Source organism: Chelmon rostratus, chromosome 2, assembly GCF_017976325.1.
Source record: "Chelmon rostratus isolate fCheRos1 chromosome 2, fCheRos1.pri, whole genome shotgun sequence".
In the NCBI taxonomy this organism is placed as follows: domain Eukaryota; kingdom Metazoa; phylum Chordata; class Actinopteri; order Chaetodontiformes; family Chaetodontidae; genus Chelmon; species Chelmon rostratus.
The window spans coordinates 27,493,329-27,517,366 of NC_055659.1; the positions used below are offsets into that span (position 1 = coordinate 27,493,329).

Sequence of the window (24,038 nt, forward strand, 5' to 3'; positions counted from 1 at the left end):
TTCTCCATGTATGCACTACAACGTACAACGCAGAAGTATCACATACTAAAAGTTTTAAGAAACATAACTCGGTATAAAGAAAGAGCCAGCTCCTCCATTGTCCGTGTGTGCTCACATGTGGGGCTCAGTGTCAGTACAGCCCAGCAGGGGGCAGTGTTATCTGTTACATTACATCATAAGGTCTGGCCGTTCACTCAGACTCCATCTCTCTGTTTTTTCCAATGCTTCCTACATATTGCACCACAGTCTGAATCAGGAGGGTTCTACAGAGAAGAGGAAGTGGAATCACTGATGTGCTGCATTCACTGATGTGTCGTCCGGTATCAGTCAAAACAGGCTACAGGTACTCTTCTTCTTTTACATACAAAATCTCGTGGGCCGTGCTGGGAACCTGAGAGAGATAGAGAGAGAAATAAAGGAAACATTGGTGGTCAAAAGGTCGCAGTATTATTATACTGACATTGTACATTTAAATACATAATCAGTGGAGAAACTGACTGACTGTTTAACTTTAGTTGTTTAAATTTAGACGGTTTCTGCTTCTTTCCTTAGAAGGTCCAGTTTGTCGGATTTAGGAGGATTCATTTGTAGAAATGGAATATAATATTCATAAGTATGTTTTAATTAGTGAATAATCATCTGAAAATAACATTTGATGTGTTTTTGTTAGCTTATAATGAGATCTTAATATCTACGGGGGGTCCTCTTCCATGGAGTCTGCCATGTTGCACCGCCATGCTTCTAGAGTAGCCCCAGACCAGACAAACCAAACACTGGCTCTACAGAGGGCCTTTCGTGTTATTCACAAGTTTCACAGCCATCCTACACACTGGACCTTTAATGCGTGGCCATGATATGAGAATGACGATGCACTGTCCTGATTTAGAAAATCTATTCTCCATATATGCAGATATTAGATATGAAGAACCTTTTTAAAAATGGCTTGAAACTGATAACCTGACGCAGCAGATGGTTTGTTATACAGAACCATCTGTTAAGTTGTCCTTGGAAACTGTTTGGAAAAGGGCAGGCACTTCAAAAAAAAAAAAAAAAAAAAAAACTCAGCAGGTGATTTCACGAACCACCTGCGTGTCATGGCTAACTTCAGCCAATCAGATCAAGGGACCACATGACGTCGTAGGACTCTTGTTGAAGCCATTTGGGAGAAGAGCGAGAACATCTTTTCCATGGAGAAAAGTCTTCTGTGCTGTTCTTTGCTCTTCTTTCAATGAAGAAATACCCTCCAGATATAACTGATGCTGTAGCAGCATCTAAGCTAGCCACATTAGGGGGCGCCAACAGCCGCTTCTCTTGCTGTCATCAGACGCCTGTAGCGTCCGGTAATTCGGTTAGGCCAAAAATGCATAACTTGAAGCCTGGCAAGATGGATCATTGGCTTACATGATCTCATGTGATCTTGCAAATCCTGCTTGCAATAATGCTTGGTAACGAAACTGACACAAACTCACTCAGCCTCTGTTAGCAGGGTGATTGTCCAGAAGGCAAAGCTGTTCGGCTGAATCTGATATTTACTGTAATAGTGATGACAACAAAAGTCCTGCCTTGCTTTTATGTATTGCAAAGGAGGAATCTCTAGCCATTCATCCGTTGTCTCCTGCTTATCCTGGGTCACGGTGGCAACAGGCTAAACCAAGTGGTGCAGAAATCCCTCCCCCAGCATTTTCCAGCTCCTCCTGGGCCATCTCAAAACATTCCCAAACCACATGGGATATCTAATCCCTCCAGCATTTTCTGGGTCTATCCTGGGGGCTCCTGCCACTTAGACATGCCCAGAAATCTTCCAAAGGATGGTGCCCAGGAAGCCTTTAGATCTGATGCCCCAACCACCTCTACTGGCTCCTTTCAATGTGAAGGTGCACTGGCTCTATTCCGAGCAGCCTCCGGTTGTCTGAGCTCCTTCCCCCCTCTGTAAGGGTGAGCCCATCCACTCTATGGAGGAAACTCATTCTTTCAGTCACTTTGCAAAGCTCATGACCACAGGTGAGGCTTGGCCGGTGAATCGAAAGTTTCGCCTTCCGGCTGAGGTTCCTTCTCCACCACAATGTACAACAGCCACTTGACTGCTGACACCGCACCAATGCGCTTGTCGATCTCCCGCTTCATTTGCCTTATTCGTGAAGGCCCCAACCCCTTCACTTGGGGCAGCAACTCCAAGAGAAGGCACCAGTGTCCCTGTTTCTGACAAGGTGCTGCAGCCTTGGCAGATTTTTGGCGAGGTTTGTGACTTGCTCTTAGTCTGGCCTCTACCCTGGGACCCACTTGCCATGTCTGACAATACAGTTGTCGGGGTTACAGGGACACACGAACCCCTCCACCATCATGTGGTCACACTGTCATGTGCAGTGATGAGTAGCAGAGGGCAGTTAGTCAGACAGTCCAGGGTCTTTTCCAAACACAAACCTACTTAGTAGTTCTTCACTACAGAGTGTCATGGATAGTCACCATGGATACTAATACGTGTCTTGCTTGTACAACTGTTGTTGTGCAAATGATGCACTGTTTATGTATGCGTAAATGTACAACTTTATGGTTGAGTTTAGCACAAGTGTACCTGGTTGACTCCTCCCACCACCAGGAGGCGGTCTCTGATGACGATGGAGGAGGTGGAGCATCGGGGGAAGGTCATGGGAGCCAACCTCTCCCACTTCTTTCTCTGAGGATGAAAGGCCTCCACCGTGTCCAGGGCTGAGGGCTCATGACCTGGAGTCATGCATACACACCCAACGACATTAGACATATCAAAAGACTATAAATATTCCCTCAGGTTTTCATCTGTGCACTGACTGGCATACAGGGTATTTCTCAAGTAGAAGCTCGTATTTACAGGAAATATAACAACATTAAAGCATCAAGATTTATCAGGATGACAACATTGCAGCCAATAAATGAAATCTTCATCTTCAGCAAAAGCCATGATCATCAAACCTGTAATCAAGTGCAGTCAATCATATAAATAAAACAAAGAATGTAACAGCTTTCCTTTATTTTAAAATCATCAGCCTGTTCATGCTGGATTTCTTTTTTGTTGCAGATATTGAATTTGCTGTCAAATACATTCAGTCATGTAAACACTTTAACCCACTTTAATACGATATTTTAACCCATCGGATTGTTCTGAAGTGAATTCCCTAACAGGCAACAAAATTCAATCAATATAAACTGCAGTGTGAACGCAGCAAACAAAGTTTAGTTTGCATCGTATCACACTTACCAAGTCCTCCAGCCACGACCACACGGCCACGCAGGAAGGCAGCAGCGAAGTCGGCTCTCTTTGTTTTCATCGCCACCGTCTCCTCAGACTTCAACCAGACTCCTGCAGAGGAAGAAGAAGAGACGGCAGCTGAAGTGAGCAGATGCGTGTGCACGAGCTCGCGAAAGCGGCTGAAGGTGAAGTCAGTGGCGCCGGAGTCCTCCGCCGGCTGGACAGGACGCTGCTGAGCTTGTTCTCGGACTGTGACTCGCACTAAAAGGTCACCCACAAGCCAGCTGCAGCCAGGACGCCTACAGTACATGCACACACATACACCTGGCAAGGACACTCAAAAGGTTACAAACACAGACTACAAACAGAGACAGAGAGGGGACAGGATGGCTGGAGTTAGAGTCAGACTACTATTAAGGAGAGAAAGTGGGAATACTGTTGTCAGCCTGCCTGCACATCATTGTTACGACTGCACATTACTGTAAAATCTTCAGCTGTTGCTGGGATTCATTCCTATGCAGCTAGTAAGAAGAGGGTAAGGAGCGGGTCGCAAGTCCAAGACGGCTTTTCAGACCTCCAAGGTTTGAGTCTGTAGAGCAGTATCCAAAATCAGCTAGCCATCTGCAAGCTACAGTTAACTGAAACCTCCAGGGACACAAGGTGTACTGGTTATAGTCAGGCTGTCACTGTATGTTTGTTGTTGCACTAAATTAGGAACATGGAACATGGAAGGTGGATTTGGATATATTTTAATAGGAGTAAATATGCTGTAATCTAGAATTCATACAGTTTCACACCATCATCTGTTAAAACACAGATAATTCCCTTTTGACAGGGGACGGGTAGAGTGAATATATGGTGTTTTAATTTTTGGAGATAAAGTTTGATGTCTTTTCATGCATAAATCTGTTATTTAGAGGAGAGGTCTGTTTAGGTCTGCTAGATTCACCACATAAGGAGGTTTGCATGTTGATTCATGTAGCCATGTTAAAGTGCTGCGTGCTGATAATGCTTGCTTTCATCCAAAGATTGCACCGCAGTGTCATTTCCATGCAAAGTTTAGCAGACGTTTTGTTCCCAGACCAAAACCAACACAATTCCTCATTCAAGGTATTTTAGGCATCAGGTTTCTTGTTCACGCTCCAATGTGTGACAGCGAAGTAGAGGACACAGTACACTGTGCTATGATGTGGGTGGCTTTGTTGTGTTGTGCTCCGAGCTGTGTGCTTTTCTTTGAGTGGAGGGTGGATAGCAGGGCTCGGACCAGTGGTCACAGTTCACCACTGCTTGAAGCAGAATATATTTGAAGCTGTTTCTATTAGCTTGACTGACAAAACAACGCAAAGCCATCCTGCCACCTTTTGAAGGTTTTCCTGCAACGCAATGGGACTTCATTTGGCAAGGTGCTTCGTAGGCCAATCAAATACATGCACGCACACATTCCCAGCAGGTTTCTTTGTAACACGAGTGCTGTATTTCTACTGTTCAGCCCCAATCAATGTGATGCATGATAAAATAATTGCTGGCATTATAACTTTCCAGAGTTGTGAAATCCTGTCGCTGAGCATCATAACCAGTTGTGCAGTATTTTTGAGTCTGATAAGTCTTTAATAGGCATAAATCTGTTACTTCAAATGGACTTCCTTGATCATATTTCATTGTCCCACCGCGACCTAAACTACATGCCCGCCCCCGACGCAGCCCCCTGTGCTGTTTTAACACAAGGCTGAATCCCCACTAACACACACGTTTGTTCTCACTGTCTTCACTTGATCCCACCACTCTGCCTAGACCAAACACCAGGAGCTGCTATTCCAGCGAGACATACACGATCCCTCAACAGCCTCCCAGCGACAACGCTGCTACTGCCGAGACAGAAGCCCCACTGCTGGGAATCGAACCCCGGTGGTGGTGAGCAAGTGCTTCTTTCAAATCCACCACCGAAAACAACTAGTGTCACCTTTGATCCCAGGATATCGGAAACGACATTAAAAAAGGCAAAAAGTCAAGCTGCAAATGTGGAAGACATTATAATTTTTATTCAGTCTCTGAATTACCGACCACTCAAGACCGACAGCGAAGGCAGTGTTCTGTACACCTTATGCAGTCTGAGTGGAGGTGACATGTCCTTCACACTCAAAGCTGAAGAACTCCAGATGATAGAAAAGAGTACATGAGAGTGGAGGAAACCACAACACAATGCAATCTTTCTCTTTCCCCAGCAGGTTCTGCACAAGTTTTTTTTTTTTTTTTTTTTTTTTTTTTTTTTTACTTGGAAGTTTTGTTGCTGGCAAGTCTTGTTTATCTGAAGGGAACCCAGACTGGAGAGAATCGTGACAGAGGAAGAAAGATAACTTCATTAGGGAGCGAGGGAGGCTGAGGATGGAGAAGTAGAAAGGAAGATACAGACAGAGCAAGACAACACAGTACAAAAACATTCCTCGCTCTTTATCTTCGTCTATCTTCTGTTTCTTTTTCTGGATCTCTCTCTCTTATCTATTCTCACACTTTATTTTTACATTTTCTTTCTTCTATCTGCTCTCTCTTCCTCGCTCTCTCTCTCTCACTGCCATTGTCTCGCTGTTTCTCCACCTCTTTCTCATTTATTCTCCACCTTTATCTTAAACAAGAGGCAGAGGCAACAAGGTGGAGAGAAACAAATCGAGGCAGAGAGAATGAAAGAGAGATAAGTAGCCAGATGGTGAGTCTTCCTGCATGTTGCAGCAGTGTGTAATGAAGAGCTGTGTTTTCCTTTCCAGCCTGGTTAAATTACAGAAGTGAGCAGAATAGAGATCGCAGCTGGCCGTCCACTCTGCGCTGCGCTCTCAGAGGAAAATCCTCCAGTCACATGTATGTAGCACAAAACCAAGATGTTGAGGAAATTCCGGCAGCTCTGTTGTCGAGCTGTCGTATGGAAAACTGTCACGTACCTAGATCTGGCATCATGTGCCTGCTTTTCTTTGTTAAATGAATACGGGGCTGTGTGCTAAAACATATCGTATTCCTAGTAAGGTATCAAGAGGAAGGCGTTGTTCCTGAGACTCAGTCATTGAACTGGCATTGGCGCAGAAAAAGTTGAAATGATACCCACCTGGACAAGAACTGTATTTTAACTTTTCCAACCTGCTTCGCCTACTTCTGCTTTCCTGCACTTTCAAGACTGCCTCTCAGCAAACTCTCCTGAATCAGAGTGCACCTGCTATCCACAAATCCATCAATAAGTCTGAACGGTAAGTCCTTTCTCAGTTCAGAGTCGAGTTTACAGTTGCAGCTAGTTTCCAAACTGGGGGTTTACTAAATTGGGTTGCACTATTAAAGCTGATGTAATGTTTTAGCCTGTCGTGCAATCAACTCTGCAAGCAAGACGTCAGTGTAGCATCACCAAGGCCAGCACGGAACAGCACGAGGCCATATTTGGTGTTGCAGGATCACGTGACACACAGGCCCAAAAAGACAAGAACAGCCCAAATGTCTCTTTATATAATCGGAGTTTCATTCACTCTCTGAAAAGTTTTAGTTTGATGTTTGCACCTAATGAGCAACTTTCATAATAATGACGGGACTTTTCTGTGAATACAGTATCCGGCTTTCCGAAGACATCCATGAGAATCCCAAACTGTAACTGTAACAATTTCACGAACAAGAAAAGCATCATTATTTGGCTTTCTAATTTTAGATCATTTCAAATCGTTCCATTGTCAGGTAAGATATGTCGAACATAGTCCAGTTCACGTCACTTCAAATCTCTTCACTTTAAGTAAATTAGCAAATTAGCTTTGTTAGCTGGTATGGTCAGCTACGCAACAGTTTCACCTGGCACTTAGTAGGTGTGAACATTTAGTAACACATAATCTCTGTGTAAGGTCTAGTGTGTGGTGCGACCCATTTTAATGCAGTGATGTTAGAAAACACTTGCATTATATGTGGGCTGAGTTTAAGTTTTCCTGGACCTACTACACGCACGACGTTTTTTAATGCAGCGTCGGCCTGTCGGTCGGTCAGTCCTCCACTTCGGTCCAGACTAAAACTGACGAGATGGGCTGACATGAAATTAGATGCAGACGCTCGTGGTTGCCAGGCGATGAGTCCTGCTGACTTTGGCGACCCCCATCATCAGGCAAGAATTTCAATTTGTCAGATATTTTTGTTTATAACCAAATACCTGCATGCCTAATGACATTCCCATCAGCTCAGTTGCATTCAGTCTCATGAGCAAATTAATATGGTGTACATGGTAAACGTTATACCCGCCAAGAATCAGCATGTTAGCGTTGGCAGTGTGACATTTAGCTCAAAGCTGTGCCTCGCAGAGCCGCTAGCATGGTGTATTTGTGCTTCAACATGCGAGCAAAGAATAATAAAATAAAAATAAAAAAAGTGAAAAATTCAAGGTGAAGCCCTTGATAACAACACATGTCCTGTGTCTGGTGAACTGAGGCTACAACTGTAATATCTCCCTTTATTTATCTGTTAATGATTGTTGTATGTGGATCCACAAAAAGTCCTCTGATTCTTGAATCACCATTATCCTTTCTTATAGCACTGGACACTGGAAACACACTGTCATGTTATGGATGTTTTCCTTTTATCGACGAATGGAAAACACATCCATCTACAAAGCGGATGCAGAATGCATGCTGCAACACTTGTAATTCCTTTTTAAACAGTGATCACACTGTTACAGGCGAGACTTTTCCCTTTAAATTACGGCTGTGTCAACACATCACTCTACAGACTTACGGTCCAATCCTCTGAGACTGAGTTTCAACTGCAGACCTTATTCCTATTTGCTTTGGAGGGATTACACAAGTCTGCACGCCAAGACTTTCTTTGTAGGATGCAGGGAAAACACCAGCATGCATTATTCTACTCTGGAGGGAGATGGCAGAGGAGAATAAAGAGATGGAGAGACAGAGAAAATACAGAGAGGGAGAAAATAGACAGAGAGAGAGAGAGAGAGACAAAAGGATGAGAGAGATGAGGCGTTTCTCTGAAGACTGGGCTTTGTAGTCTGTGTGGGAGTAATTTCGTCCACAGCTCTCCTCTGTAATTGTCCATCGTGATTAAAACTAGAAAAGGATTGTGATTGGTTCTCAGTCTTTGTTGGATTCTGCCTCTGACACGTGTGATATCTCAGACCCTGCTGACCACAAAGATGATCCTTTGTGGACAGAACTGGTCATCATTATGTTGTGGCATTTTTAATAGATACATATTGGCCCACAGTCATGGCCCAAACAAGACCACAACTGCTCTCTTGTAATATTTGCTTCATTCCATCTGCTTTGTAGTCTTTCGGGTTGTTTTTACCATCTCAAGCAGGACATAAATCAAATATAGACAACATGGAATACATTTGTTACTAGTTGGGCCCAAGGGGACTGCATCATTTATGTTTTTTGTTACTGCTGCCTGAGTTATACATGCTCCACAGAAGCTTCTGATGAAAGTGTTTCTGATGAAAGCAGCAGAAGAATTCATAATTCTGGTTCAGCAGTGGTACAGAAAAGCAATTGAATCAGAAATTTTGAAGGGTTGATTCACCCAAATCACATTAAGATATTTTTCTTTGTTGACCAAATCATTGAAGGTAGTAAAGGGGCCACAAGACATAAAGCCAGGGACCGAGTCAGCAACTAAGAGTGGCCTTTGTGATTCCTGTTTGAGTTCTCACAGTATCTGAAAAGCCATGGAGATGAGGCAAACTAGTCCAACAACAGATTAAAAACAAATACACCAAGATGCAATTTTCATAAATGGATACTATTTCTGCCTTAGTAGGCAAGGAGGTAATTTCCACGTTTCAGATGAGTGAATACAGGAGTTGATAAAAATACACACACATCTGAGTTGACTTCAGTTATTACTATGCACTCAGCAATGAACCTTTATGAGCAGCAGCAAGTGATTTGTGAACATTTTTGCCCATGTTTTCTCCTCTCAGGCAACACAGACCTTGCTCAGTCTTATTGCTGGATACTGCTGGGACATGTTGTTGTGTGCTTTTCAATTAAAAGAAAGAGAATTTCATTTCTGATTTCATTTACAGCTTAATATTCTCCTAAAAAGGATATCAAGGATAAGGCTGTAAGGCACGTTGTCCACTGTAGATGGAAATCTAAAATTACACAATATCATGTCGTTATCAAAGAGCTGAAAGTGATACAGGGTTAGCATCTTAATAATACAGCATTTTACCTCAGTTAGCGTGTAACCAAGCTGAATCAAACAGTTTCTAGTTTTTACTCTTGTTCTCTTGGTTGCGCTATTCCTTGATTTGCATGTAGTCTCTCTCGTTATTTTGCTTTTAGAGCTGTCAGGAAATCAAATGAAATATGTTTTAATGCAGGGGTGGGCAAACTTTTTCACTTGTGGGCCACAAAGGGTTCTAAAATTTGACTGGGGGGCTGGACCAGGAGCAGATGGATGGAGTGTTTTGGTAAGATATGTAGAAAACATGTGCTTTAATTTCAATTGAAAGTAAACAAAAGCATTACAACTAAATATCTGTCTTTGAAGTCCCACAGAACTGAGCTATTTATTGAAATGACTCTTAAAACACTATAAATTAAATGAATAAAATATTTTTTTTTATTATTTCAAAGCACTGAAAGTTGTGTTATCCTTCAGGATATCATTATCATCACTCTCCTCCTGACTGGCTTTATTTAAAAAACGGTAGGAGGTGCAGGTCTACTTGTCCTCTCCTTCTATTCAATCATCCCTAAAGCCAAAACTCAACAACGAGCAGCACGAGGACGGAACAGTGACAACGTGCCAGTATGTGGAGCGCGTTATATTTGATCGCGTTGCATTTGCGCACTTGGTTTTGAGAACGTACGTGCACCTGAACACCACATATGTGCATCCCTTAACAGAAATGACATGTAACATGTCAGGCTTATTGACTAAATTATTTTCAAATGCATTTTTTTACATAACACAACGGAGAAACGTACTTTTAATTTCAGTGGGAACAGTGTTGTTGGTCTCCCTTTTTATCCAGCGCATCAAAGTCTGGAGTCAGTTTTCTTGCTGTATCATAGTCTTTAAACACCGCCACAGTCTCTTGGCATATCAGCCATACAGCAGTTGATCGATGTTCAGTAAAAAATATTTAGTTGTCCACTCGTTATTAAAAACTGGACATTCTGTCCACTTTTCTTTTCTTAGCTCCGCTCATCTTTACAGAAGGGCTGAGGGTCAAAGAGTAAAGCACAAACGTGGAGTAATACGCCGCACCTCAACAAAGCTTAATGTATCTAGAGTGCGCCATCTATTGGGAAAAAACCAGAATTGCAGGGAAAATAAAACATTAACAAGGCTTATTAATATAATTTCTTCAAGTTCGGCGGGCCGGATTAAAATTTGTAACGGGCCGCATATGGCCCTCGGGCCGTAGTTTGCCCATGCCTGTTTTAATGTCAATAAGCCCCTTAACTCAACCAAAATATGCTCCCTCCGTAGAGCAACTAAATTTCCATGCAGATGGTTCTGTCCAATTTTATTTGTCCAAGTTTTGAGATATCTTGAATTCTGCCTGCACCTCAATATAATGGAGGTGAATGGAATATTGTTTGTGGTGCTCACAGCAGTGAAAGCTCCATTTTATCGTAGTGGATGCAGAATTTTCAGACACTGATACCCTAAAATGATCTGTCTGGTTGAATACCAATACAGGAAAGTGAGATTTTTTTTTTTTTTTCAGTAATTTGAATGACCTGACCCTTTAAGGTTTTTCATTCTCTGTGTAAATTCCCTTTCACAACTCCACTCTTTGTGCTTTTGGTCGCACTTGTTGCAGCTTGCCTACAATGCCGACACAACACCTAACAGGCGTGCGTCTTAAGACTGCCGATATGGAATGGAACAGTAATAGAATATCACTGTGTGACAGCAGATTGCATGACCGTGTGTGTGTGTGTGTGTGTGTGTGTGGAGAGATATTGCTGCAGATGGATAATAAAGCAATCTGTTTCTGGATCTTGTAATTTAAAGCGCTCCTCATCCCCAGCCCTCCCGCCGCAGCTCATCTCCCATCTCATCTCCACCAAAATTAGATTGGTGAAACGGGGTACGGCGGCCTTCCCAGTATGCGCGTGCACGAGCATGTGGATACGCATCAGTATATGCACATGAACGCTCGTGTTTGTGTGTGTTGGAAGGCGTTTTCTTCCGTTCTTTCTGCCTCTATCTCTCACAAGCAAGGCAAACTTTCTCCCCATTATCATACATTAACATCATCACTCCCATGTTCTGCTTTGTTTGGCTTTCGTTCGACCAATCCCAACGTGTGACCGTGTATCCAGCTGTCTAAAATGACTTATCGATTTTTGTTCTCCCATTTCTCTTTCCGGGCCCTCCTCAATTTGTTCATCTGTTACTCTGGGGTGTATTTGCTGGATAGAGGGATAAGTCATTTCACTGTGTTGTGGGACGCTGAACGTGCACAGAGAGGAATAAGCCTGCTTGAGTAGAAAGCCAGTTCTTTTTAAGGTGAGGTTGATGTTAATGGATGTTTTGTATCACAGTTAAGTCAAAATGAAGATGGATGCTGTCAGAGAAAAAGGAGATGATGATGATGATGATGAGACACTTGCTGATACCAAAAAATAAAATGTCTCTGTGGGATACCTGTAATCTGTGTGATGGAAATCTCAATTACCCAATTCTAACATAATGACTTTTATTTTTGGTTTACAGATATAACAGACAGGTCTTTATTTAATTTCAAAATGTTAAAGGATGAGTTTAAAGTTCTGAGAAATATGCATATTACTATCTTTCAGAGTGAGAGGTGAAGATTGATAAATGTCTCATGTTTGTTGAGTATGGAGCTGATATCAGGAGGTGTTTAGCCTAGCTTAGCCTAAACAATGGAAGCAGGGAGCTAGCTGTAAATCTGAGGGCTTCTCCACTAATTTAGTATCGCAATCCTGTAACATCAGACTCAGAAAGAAGAGTTAAAAAACTGCAAAATCAGTGCAGCTGAACCAGATTTATCCTCTTCCCCGACAAAAACATGGCTCCCGCATTACCCACAATGCAAATGGACTGTTGACCCTTTGGTCAGAGTTTTGGGTGTGTTATGCTAGTAGCTTGTAATGCAACCTTGAGTCTCTAGCCTCAATCATAGATACATAGATACATCTGGTATACTCGCTTCTCACTTCCTGATTTTTTCCATTTTCAAACGCTGACTCAAGTGACATCACTTGTGGCAATTTATCAGGCTTTATACAACTTTTTCACATATGGGGGAGTCTTGGTGAGTACTACTGACTCCCCAAGACCTGTAAACACACAGTTTCCCTTTAACATTGTGTATCTCACTTGTTCAACGCATGAATATGTAAAAATAAAAAATTTGTGGTGTTTTGGGTTTAACATGCTTCTTTTCTCCAGAATATCTTGGCTACACCAGGCGCACTGACTGTACTCAGCTTCCCTAGTCTTATCATGACAGAGAGCTTGCCAGATTAGGCATCTTTGTGCTGGTACAGAAGACCAAAAACAAACCTGCTCTAACCAACCATATCCAGCACCGCACAGATGTTCTGTGCCAGTGAATAAACTGTGTGTCAAGAGGAAGTTCCAACCCGTCACTCCCCCTTAAATCACAAATAGTCATTTTTACATTTCTGCTTATATACCCATTTAACAAGCAAGAAATGTGCAAATCAGACAACTTAAGAGGTGCTGGAAGGCATGTTTGTGAACTTCAAACAGAGCCAGGCTAGCTGTTTCCCCCTGCCTCCACTCTATATGCTAACCTGAGATAACCAACACTATGTTTTGTCGTGCTCAAGTAGAATGACAAAAAGTTCAAAATGTCGAACTATTCCTTTAAAAAACCCCAGATAATACAGCCCACACCTTTCCAGCAGCAACAAAACCAATCACTGATAGTTTTGGATGCAGAGCTGCATATAAAGCAGTATTATGTATACATGCCTTCAAAGTCCTCAACCTCTCTCGATTTTGTCCTCATTCTAGCTCTGCACGGAAATTACATCCTGCTTGAAATAAGTAAAGTATTGAAAGTCAAGGTGACATATTCTGAATCTGCAACTCCACTTGATTGTGTTATACACATTTCAATGCAGTTAATCCTGACATATCTGGTCTCTCTGGAAACTTACAATAAAGTTCAGGGGCTTTGAACGACCCTTTGACAAATACATACATGAAATTAAGGCTCAACAGGAGAGAATCGGCAGGCTTAAAACTTTGTCTGCGCAAGACCTCAATGTGCAAGACCATAAAAGTCTATGACCAAAATAAAGGACTATTATTAAATTACAAAGTAACAGAATAAATACATACATTTTCCTGTACATTCCTATACAGGAAAATGTGTTCTATACCTTGGCTGGTGTCAAAAATGTTGACATTCTTGGTGAACTTGGAGCTCTGGTGTCCTCCTCCCTGCCGCAGCCCTCCGAGCAGACACAACCTCCCAGTTGTGTCCCATATCACGCCACCGTATGAACGTTTGCAAGGCATCATGGGTAGCGTAGTCCAAGAACGTGTCTCTGCGTCATATACCTCAAAGGCCTTTACTGGTCGCTTACACTGACGACCGCCTAAAAGGTTGTATGAACAGAATAATCAGAGTTCGACTGGCACAGATACTTAGAGAGTCGTACTGAAAATTGTGGGAAATCATTTGTGTTGTTTGACACACAAAGTGAAACTTTTGTGGTGCAAGCACAGCTACGCTGGTCAGTTTGTACCTGCCACGTAGAGCTTGTTGGCCAGCAGATGTGTGTTGGCATCGTAGCGCGGGGTCGGCATGGGAGGAAGTAGCGCCCACACGTCCTTTCGAAGGTCATACTGCTGCAGGATGCTGCGAGGGAGCAGGTCAGCACCCATTCCCCCGACTGCCAGAGCCCGGCCATCTGCACGCACACACGAGCACACACACAGTTTCAATGCGAGTGCTTTCATGTATTTCTAATGCATAAATAATGCGAGGCTACAGTTTTCATCAAATGCATGGCTTTTATAGATTCAAGTTGATCTGTGAAATATAGATCACAAACTATGCAAAAATGTTGCAGAAATTAGTCGAACAATAATCAGCTTGTGAAAGAACAATCCCAGCTGATGGAGGCACCTCATTGGCACTTTATTTTATGAAGTGCTAAAAATGTGCAAAGCTAGAGAGTTGGGCGAGAAGTTCGTGACGAGGCAGGAGACTGTGACAGACATGGGAAGGACAGGGAGTTACAGCAGCAGAATAAAAATGCACGAGTCCACGTCTGGCACTTTGGCAGGACACCTCCAGAATAAGAATGGAGGTGGGAAAATACAGCCTTTACCGTCACAATGAAGAGAAAAAGAGCTGCAGGGTAACAATTTGCATTTTTATTTTCTTTTCTTTAGTCATTTGTCAAGTTTTTGTATATAAAGCCATTGATTTCACATTCTAACCTCCACGCATCTGTAAATTACATGAATAACAAAAGTTTCCAAAACACTTAATATTCATATCGAGGGAACAGAAAAGCTCGTTACCTGAAGTTCATTATCTAATATGTGGAAAATAATGATCCTATAAATGTCAATGAAAATGACATCATTTAGTCAATTCGATGACTGAGCATCCTTTTAAATATAGCATATTTGTTATAATTTGGCCCCATCGATCCTTTTCTTGTAGACTATTTGTCTCATTTTCAGCTGCTGAAGACCAGTTTGGGGATGAAACTGCAAGCACAGGGCTGAGGACTGAAGACTGCTAAGGGAGATGGAGAGGACAGCACGATGAATACTCCCAGCCAATAAGTCTGCGTGTATACAGCATCTATCTGTGTTCCAGCAGACACTGACGGATGCAGCGCTGCACGGAACACGAACTCATCCCAGGCAGAAGAGATGCTCTCTGAAAAGGCTGTTTATTTATGTAGACTGCTGGAATCATCCCAAATTGTGAGGATAAATGCAGGTGTTAGAGCCCAAACATTGCTCCACTGACATCAAAAGCAAAAACTTATCATAGACTTCTAGGTTAAAATTAAAAAGTATTGAACTGTTATTTGAAGTCTTGCTCACAGAGTGTGTTCACACTTATCTTTACCCTGGAGAGCTGTGACTCCGATCATCCTCTCTACACTTCACACACAGGTACTGTCTGGTGAAAATCGATTGGATATATATATTTAAATATATTTCTAAATGAAGACACAGTTCCATGTCATTTGAGTGGTTGGATTCTGACAGTCAAAACTCAGGCTGAGGTGGGAAACATGTTCTAGTTTGTCATCTAAAGCTGTTGTCTTTGCTGTATAACCTCGATGCATCATAAGAACCATGCTGTGTTCACGCTGTGAGCAAACTGACTGCTGTGTCACTGTTTGAATGCAATCACAAAATTAAAGCTGTGCTCTAATTCCACACTAAACACTGACTCTTACTGGGTTTTGGCCATGTGATGCATTTGCTCTGGAAAAATCCCAACATTATGTCAGATGGCTGTATGCAGACTGATGCTGCTTCACTGTGTGTGTGTGTGTGCTGCTGAAGTATTCTATTGTTGTGCAATGTCATGTTTCAAGAACATAAAACTGTTGTTTTGTTGTGAAGTTTTTTCACTGAATAGTGGCAGCAGCATGGTTCCAGAATTGCAGCTGGACATCATTTGGACATCACCTTGCTTTATTTTCTGTTATAAAATGCTGCAGTACATTTATTCTTTACATTCACTCTTGAGACTGTGAAGACGAGTGCATACATCGACTTCTAAATACTCCACAACAGCAGTCTAGATGTGGACGTGTTATCAGTATCCTGCCTATTCTGTTCAGCTTTGGCTACTGCAATACCTGTGATAGACAACTAGCAGACAAATCTATTTCCCAGAGAGTCTCTGGACACACAGATAACTCACCTCAGAATAACTCAGTGCAAAGCCACTAAATCTAATACATATGTGTTAAGACCCTATAGCAGGCACACACTGTAGGGGCCGAACTTATAAAAATAAATGTATTAGGCCTAATTAGCCATTAAAAACATTTAAAAATCTATAATGCTAACTAGATACTACAGAAACAGCTCTCAGACCAGCACAGTTCAGCTACAAATGAATGAGTCCTTATCTCAACAAAAACTCCTCTTCAGGATCCCAGGAAGCAAACAAACATACTCAGTGAGGTTCAATATGTGGGTCCACAGTAATGTCGGGCATATTGATTGTTATCAGCTATTTTCATGGATAATTTTTATTGTTTGGGGTTATTATTATGTGGTGCTCCCATAATCTGACATATAAATGAAAGAATGATATAAATGATGAAATGGCAAGTGTAATCATCTAGTAGGTTAATTAATGGTTACAATGAGTAAAGCTCATTTGGGGTCTGACACCGGAGGGTGCATGTGTTATTCAGTAGACCTGAACAGCCTGCAAAATGCAGTCATGTCATGTTGGTGCGCTTGTGTTTCTGTTTTTCCAGGTGAGCAAAAGTGGTGAAAAGATGCACAAAAGGTATGAATAATGCATGTGTAAGAGGAACGGACTATCCGTAATGCAAATAAGAGATTTGTATCAGAGTTTTGCAAGTTAAATGAAACGGTATGTCGTGTGAAACAGTGCGCCAACCAGCAATTTGCTAGTGAGGAAATCAGTGGTGTAGCCTGCTAGAATACCAGCTGTGTGAGTGTGCAGAACAACGTCAGTGTGAGTGTGTTAAAGTTCAGACGTGGACGCGAATGTTTATAGGGTCATACCACATAGCCTCACACCAGTTAGCCTACGCCTACGATCCACCATGAAAGGCTACAGGACTGACAAAATCCTAGAAAAGGCTCAAAAACAACTGCTGAATGAGAGAGTAAGGCAGGTCAATTTCACCATTGACAGCCTAAAAGTGAAAAGCCTCACACCATTTATAGGGTCAGTAAACATAAACAGCCTGCAAAATGCACTCATGTCATGCTGGTGTGCTTGTGTTTCTGTATTTCCAGAACGAGAGAACTGAATTAATGGAATTATTTTGCGTGGAAGTTCCTTTGGTGTCCAAGTGTGCAAGAAACAGAACAGTTGGCCCACAAAAGTAATCCCAAGTGACTCTGGAGTTACCTCCTGTAGTCCGGCCTTGTTGCTAAGGGTTGGCAAGCTAATCAAGGATCACTCCCAGTACGGAATGGGCCTCCTCCAGTGGTGAGTAACAGTAGATGTGCTCTTATACTAATCAATATTCTGCGGGTTGGATGTGAAGCTTTGTCAGGCCAGATGTTACCCATGGGCAGCCAGCTGATGATCACTGCCCTATACAGATGTCATATTGAACAGGGCTTAAACTGCTAACAGGCTGAGCTAATGTTCTGGATTTTTGCTGTTTCAGTACTTGCTGACAGTGTTTCCCTCCCACAGACTGCTTTCACTTTTCATGGAGTCTCTGCTGAATAATATAATACATCTGCTGCTGCATTCATGAAATATATTTGGCATAATCAATAGCAAATTTCATGTTTCGGCTTGATACTTCCATGCACATCAAATTGGAATTGATTGAATGCGTAACTTAATGAAATGAGATACTATGACTGGATAGTGGACACATTTCCTTATTCTGAGATGATTGAGCAAGCGCAGCTCCTCTGGTTTCTGTTTGGAGCTCGAGATAAAAAACAGCTTTTCTGAAAATTGATTATTTTTGGTGGTGAACTGTAATTTTACAGTTCACAGTTCTTGTGTTTAAGAGCAATACCATTACACTGATATGAGATTCAACCTACACAGCAAATTATTTTCAATCAGCCACACATTTTTTTTTCATTATTGCTAGCTTTGCATACATCACCACACACTGTAGTGTATAAGTATTAGTGAATAAGGGCAAAACTTATTCACCCGGGGGGGGGGTTAAACAGTACTAACGCTTTTTTTCACAGTGTTGCTACTAACAATGTTATAATCTGTACCTTTCACAGCGATGGATACGCCCATCAAGGCCTCCCGCAGAGCGCTCCTCTTCCTCCACCTTCCCTCCTCTGTGTTGTACATCTCCACCACCTTCAGGGGGCTCTGGTCCTCCCCCACTCCTCCCACCACCAGGATTTGTTTTCCCAGCACTGCCACAGCTGCACCGGCGCGAGGCGTGGGCATGGGCGGCAAGCTTATCCACCGGTCCCCCTGCAAACAGGGGCCAGCAGCTGCATTCAGGCAGAGCAGTCAGCTCTCAAAATATCTGCTTATTTGTGTTAAAAACAGAGTCTTCAGGTTATTTTACCAAGTGATTCAATAAGTCGATCAACAGCAACATTTCAGCCACAAAAGTTTTCTATGAGGCTGAACCTTTCCTGGGTTTTAGGTTTGCTTTTCTTATTTGTGTGCTCCCTCAGTGCTGGGACTTGCCTTACATATGCAACTAGTTTATTTCCAATTTAAATCAATTGATTTGTGACAGTGTCTTCAGGGGGATTTAAATAATGCACGGTGGAAATTACAGCTACAGTACAGATAGTAGTTTGCTGTTGATTTGCCAGGAAATTATAAGCTTAATATTTCAGCTTCAGCTTGTGGTGCACTGGGGAAATGTAACATTTCATGAACAAATTTGAACAAATGTGTGAATGTGTGTTACTTCAGGTTTTTTTTTCTTTTTATCACTATGAGAAAATATGAATACACTGTTTTTTTGCTATTTCATGGAAATGTTTGACCAAATTATTGTTAATCCTACATCATTAACAACAGTATTTTGTCAGTCATGTACCGTCCACACTGCATTTGTTTGGTACCTCGGGGGAGTAGAGCTCCAGGGCCGGGCAGGGCCTCCCTGCAGCATCGCAGCCCCCCAGCATATACATCTGCCCCCCCACCTCAGACAGAGTGTGGTAGACGCGGCCGCTGGGCAGTCGTGCCAGGCTCTGCCAGTGAAACTCGTGGGCTGAAGGTACTGCCATGGCTCACCGAGGCAGGGAGGGATATGGGAGGAGGAGGAGGAGGAGGAGGAGGAGGAGGAGGAGGGGCAGAGTCAGGGACGGTTTGTGGAGGATTGATCAGGGGGAGCTGAGAAGATGGAGGTGTGGGAGAACTGGGAGACTGGAATCAGGGCTCCAGGGTGAGGGGGAGGTTTGTTATTGGAGAGGTGAAGTGGAGTTGAGGGGTGGGAGTGTGGATCAGGTAAAGGCCAGGCTGAACCCTCCTCTCCTGTGGATGCTCCGCCGCCTCACTCAGGGCCCTGCAGAAGATATGAAATGAAAATGGATGGAGCAGTGCAGCACACAGCAGATGAGTATTATGTTAACACACACAGAACGAGATGTTTTTCAGTGCATTAATCAGAGGAAACTTCTCATCAGCAGTGGTGCAAAGTAACTAAGTACTGCATATTTACTCAAGTACTTAAATAGAGGTTTAGGGTACAATATGTGTACTAGAATCCTTCTGTTTTATGCTACTTTAAACCTCTACTTAACTGCATTTCAACGATTAATCAGCTCAACTAGAACATAACTGGCAGGTTCTTCAATGATGAGAATTAATTATGACTGTGTGTATAAAAACATATATTGGGCACATAAAATAACAGCTAAAATGTTTATTCTTATAGATGCAAGCATTTAGCCAAGGACAACTGGCCATTTATAGAGGATGCAAACACAATTCAACAAGAAAATATAGACAAAACAGCACAAAACCCAAGCAATGACACGATAAAATCACTATGAACCGCAATTACCAGCACCACATCATTCATAGCTACATGATTCTTTAAAACTCGGTTGAAAATAATCCATTCTGAGTGTTGAGGAGTTGCACAAATTGATGCAAGTTGTAGCTAAAACCAACAATATTTCTTGCACAAGAACGCATAGGCAGGAATCCAAATGGGAGCATGCTGTAAACACACTTAAGCTGATTTGCATAACAGATGCTTGCTACCAGTTTAGCAATACTCCTTTAATTAAACTCAGAACTCAAATCACATAAATATCAATCTGCTGCATGTTAAATATGAGGAGAAGCCTATTTAAAGAAATACACCCACTGCCTGAACTGTCATGTTACTCACTGAAAGCATGGTTTTCATTCATTCTGTGGTCTAAAATCTCCATCATCATTGCTATTAAAGTCTAATACAAATCAGTGGGAATCCTTACCTTAAATCCTGTCTTAAACTACACCCAACGTGTAAGAATTCACTTGTGATGTTGCTCAAAGTTCATTTCTTTGGTCAGATTTGTTTAACAAGATATGTGTCTCATTAAGAAGAATCATCCAGCCTCGGAGCTGCTTCGTCTCAGCCTCTAATTTAAAGGATGACGCTAATTGCTTAATGAACATACTGGATGGTTGGTGATCACTGACAAGCTCCAGTTTACCCACCTTTCCCTTTAACACTACATCACTTTGCCTGTGTGCTACTGTGAATCAAACCAGCCTCCTCTTCCTCGCTGTGCTCAGATGAGCAGCAGCTGTAGCCTAGTGGAGCTGAACTGCCGCGGCGCCTCTCATGTTTAAGTTTCTTTCCTTGTCGTGGTGCTGTTGGGCGCCGCTGTTGTTTTTTCCTGTGTCATGCCTCAGGAGCTTTCTGTTTCCTGTGTGTAACCCACTTCTCCTGCCTACGTTCGGTTTCCAGCGAGGAGCGGGGGAGGAAGTCTGTCATCGACGTGGGAGGAAGCATCCAGAATAAACCCACAATGCACTGCAAACCAAATTCTGACTATATCACCTTAAGCGCACCCTGTACCACAACCTTATGTGTCATACGGGGAGGAACAACACTGGTCATTACTGTCAAAGTCAGGTGTGTGTTCAGGAGGTCACAGGGGGGAGATTTAAGCAAAAGCAACCGCTGTTAAATTACCCAGCTGTGATTTAACACAGTATCTCAGCAGTTTATCCTTTAAAGCTGCACATCCCTTTTAATGCACCCCCCCCAAATCTCCACCCCTCCACCCTTTCTCCCCCTCACTGTCCATTTCCCTCCATTTTACTGCCACGCTCTATCTACCTGCCATACCTTTGATCATCTTACAGACGGAGGAATAGAAGACAAAGGGGGAGGATAACGAGAGGACTGTCCTTCAAAATAAAATCTCCCTCGTGTTAGTGTGCGGGTAGGTTACCATAGCAACAGTTAGGCTTTTCCCAAGGGGCGCAGCTTCTGTTTTTTCATTTCTTTTGCACATGATTGCTTATCGCTTGGTTTGCTGTTAATAATAGCTTATGAAAAAGGATGAAAAACAAATAAAAGCGGTTGCTTTCCTATAGGCTGACCCTGGCAGGCGTGCGCTTGCTAACGAGGCAGGGTAGTTCTTCCCGGCCTGACTCACAGAGTGCATTAATTGCAATCTGTAACCGATTTGGTTCGCCACATCGTTTTTTTTTAATTAACTGCTTGAACAGCTTGAGATCAACAGTAAGCCCACCAGCATCATCTGAAGTCATTTACAATCAGCGTGGCTCCAACTTGAAACTTTTAATTAGGTAGCATAGTCCCTCTCCCCCAGCTCCCTCCGTGTAGGGACCGTCTCTCAATGTAAAGCCACAGACAGCTTCCTTCATTAAATGGAGCGTGATGAAGTGCATGTTAATTTCATACCACGTCTTATCATCGATTAGTGTCTTATCAACCTTCCACCCAAGTTTGAATGACAATAAACATCAGCTATGATAAACAGGTTGTTGTGGAGGAGGAACATCTGAAGTCAGTCTGTTGCTTCTTCTGCTCATGAATTTAGACGCATCAGTATGCAAATAGTGAGATTGCAAAAGCTAACCTGAAGCCAAGGCACAAATCCAGCCAGTAATAACGTTTGATACAACAAATTGGAATATTTGAGATGACTAAACTGGCTCCAACTGCACCGCCCTGTAAGTTAATCCCTTATTAATCAGACCTGGAAGGAGGAAATCCAGCGTTACTCTTCCCCAGGAAGGACTCACATTAGGGAATCAGATTGAATTAACTCTCACATTCATAGTCTCATATTATTAATTTTTCATGATGTTGCGTTCAGATGTATCAAGAACAACAATTTCCGAATAAATGTGCTTCTGTTCAGATTTAATTGAAGTACTTCTAGTGAAAGAATGCTGCTTGTGGGTCTGTTTCAAATGCTAGAAACTCGCCTGACTGGACGGATTTCGGTCATTGTTTAGCGATGGGAGCCAATCAGAACCAAGTCTAGTTTTGTGATGCATTAGCAGGAGTTGAAGGGGAATCTCTACGATTTAATCTCTGTCCATTGTGAGTTTGATAAAGTTACAGGAGTGAAATGCTAACACATGATTGGATGTTACGAGTCAGGTAGAGCCAATCAGCTGATGAGTGAGCGACTGACTGCAATGCATGAATGAAGCAGCTAATGTCAGTCAGCTTAACGCTCGACTTCAGCCTGAACTGAAGCTATCAAGTCACGGCTTTGTCGCGGTTTCAATGTCCACTGGGAACATTTTAGAATTAAAGTGTCTGTTCTTCCGTAGCCACATTTACAATATAGTTCAGAGTCATTTTGCTGACATTTTTCATGGTTAACGAGCACAAATATGCGCTTGCAGCTGGTGAAGATGCTTTTTGGCGGTACCTGAACACAACAACCTGTTTGTTCCAACCCTTCTCTGTTGTCACTCATTTTAAATGTCAGGGTAGCTGATTTCACACGCCGCTCTCATTAACCTATTATTTCTATTCATTTAGTCAGCTTAATGCTTGACTTCAGCCCGTACTGAAGCTACTAAAGTTTTGTCAGACCGCGAGCGGTGGCTGCTGTGCCTGCAACATAAGCGTACCTCCAGTCCTACCAGCCGGCGCACAGCACGCTGCTGCTATCCACCTGCTATAACCTCATCATAGAGCCATGCAGAGCATCATAATAACTGAATGCAGCAGCACGTCCGCCAGAGCCGCAGCCACCCTCCCTCTCCTCGCCAGTGCCCACCTCGGTAACTTAGTGTTAATACTGCTTTCCAGTGAACTGTCAAGATGGAGCCTTTGCAGCCATCTTGGCATCAGTTTGTTGACACTTCCACAATTCGAGCTGACAAATGACAGATACAGCATTGCATCTTTCAACAGTTCCTCATGTCTCCAGCTTGATATGACAATTAGTCGACTGACAGGATGTTTGCTTCCCGTCTGGTTGCTCATAGCTCCGTGAATATGATGTAAACACGTTGTAAGTATGAGGCTCCCCAGAACAAACATGACAACCATCAGATTTAAAGCACGGTTATGTAAAATATGGATTACATATTGATAAATAATAATGTTAAATTTTAAAATGGGACATATCTCAGTCTGGACGCTCAATCCCATTTGAAACCTCCCTTGAAGCACTTGCATCACAACAACAAGAACCTTGATAAGCACAGTGTGGTAGGTGGCCATGTTTACAGCTCACAGCCGGAGTGAAAACACAGCATCAATCTTCACCGATGTTCAGCGGAGTGCTCCTGCACTCCGGCAACATATCGCAGTGGCACATTTCTATCTAGGTGGCAGCTTGTTGTTTTTGATCTGCGTCTGAAAATCACACCACCAGTTAGCATACATGCACACATCTAGGTCGTTACCACAGCAACCGATGCAGACGGTTAAAAGATGCCTGAAAGACGTCTGACGTAAGGCCGTCGCATACATTGGAATCAGGAAACATGATGAGCCTACAGTCTGAACGCAGGCTCTCGTTTATCACCTCCTCAAGCTGTGAGGAGGAACAATCAGCGGTGAACACTCAGCACAGCGCGGAGGTGTGACCAAAACAACAGAAACACAAGAAAGCCCTGTTCATGTTGGCATGGGCCTGTAGACGACAAATATAGCACAATAGAAAGCCTGTGTTAGAAACTGGGGGC

The 24,038-nt window shown here is 42.7% G+C and overlaps 1 protein-coding gene across 1 annotated transcript; it reads right to left on the minus strand.

The window, feature by feature from the left end:
- Positions 1–271: 271 nt before the first annotated feature.
- Positions 272–19,138, minus strand: klhdc8a (kelch domain containing 8A). The gene is made up of 7 exons (XM_041961944.1): positions 18,974–19,138; positions 18,155–18,365; positions 13,960–14,124; positions 13,591–13,809; positions 3,233–3,334; positions 2,573–2,721; positions 272–391 (listed from the first exon to the last, which is right to left on the minus strand). The coding sequence occupies exons 1-7, from the start codon at positions 19,136–19,138 to the stop codon at positions 338–340; spliced, it is 1,065 nt and encodes a 354-aa protein (XP_041817878.1). The 3' UTR covers positions 272–337.
- Positions 19,139–24,038: the final 4,900 nt, after the last annotated feature.

Coding starts and splice junctions, on each gene's coding strand:
- klhdc8a (XM_041961944.1), bottom strand. CDS start 19,138: ATGGCAGTACCTTCAGCCCACGAGTTTCACTGGCAGAGCCTGGCACGA. Junction 18,366..18,973: donor TGGAGCTCTACTCCCCCGAG/GTACCAAACAAA, acceptor CCCTGTTTGCAG/GGGGACCGGTGGATAAGCTT. Junction 13,810..13,959: donor CAACAAGCTCTACGTGGCAG/GTACAAACTGAC, acceptor ACAACCTTTTAG/GCGGTCGTCAGTGTAAGCGA.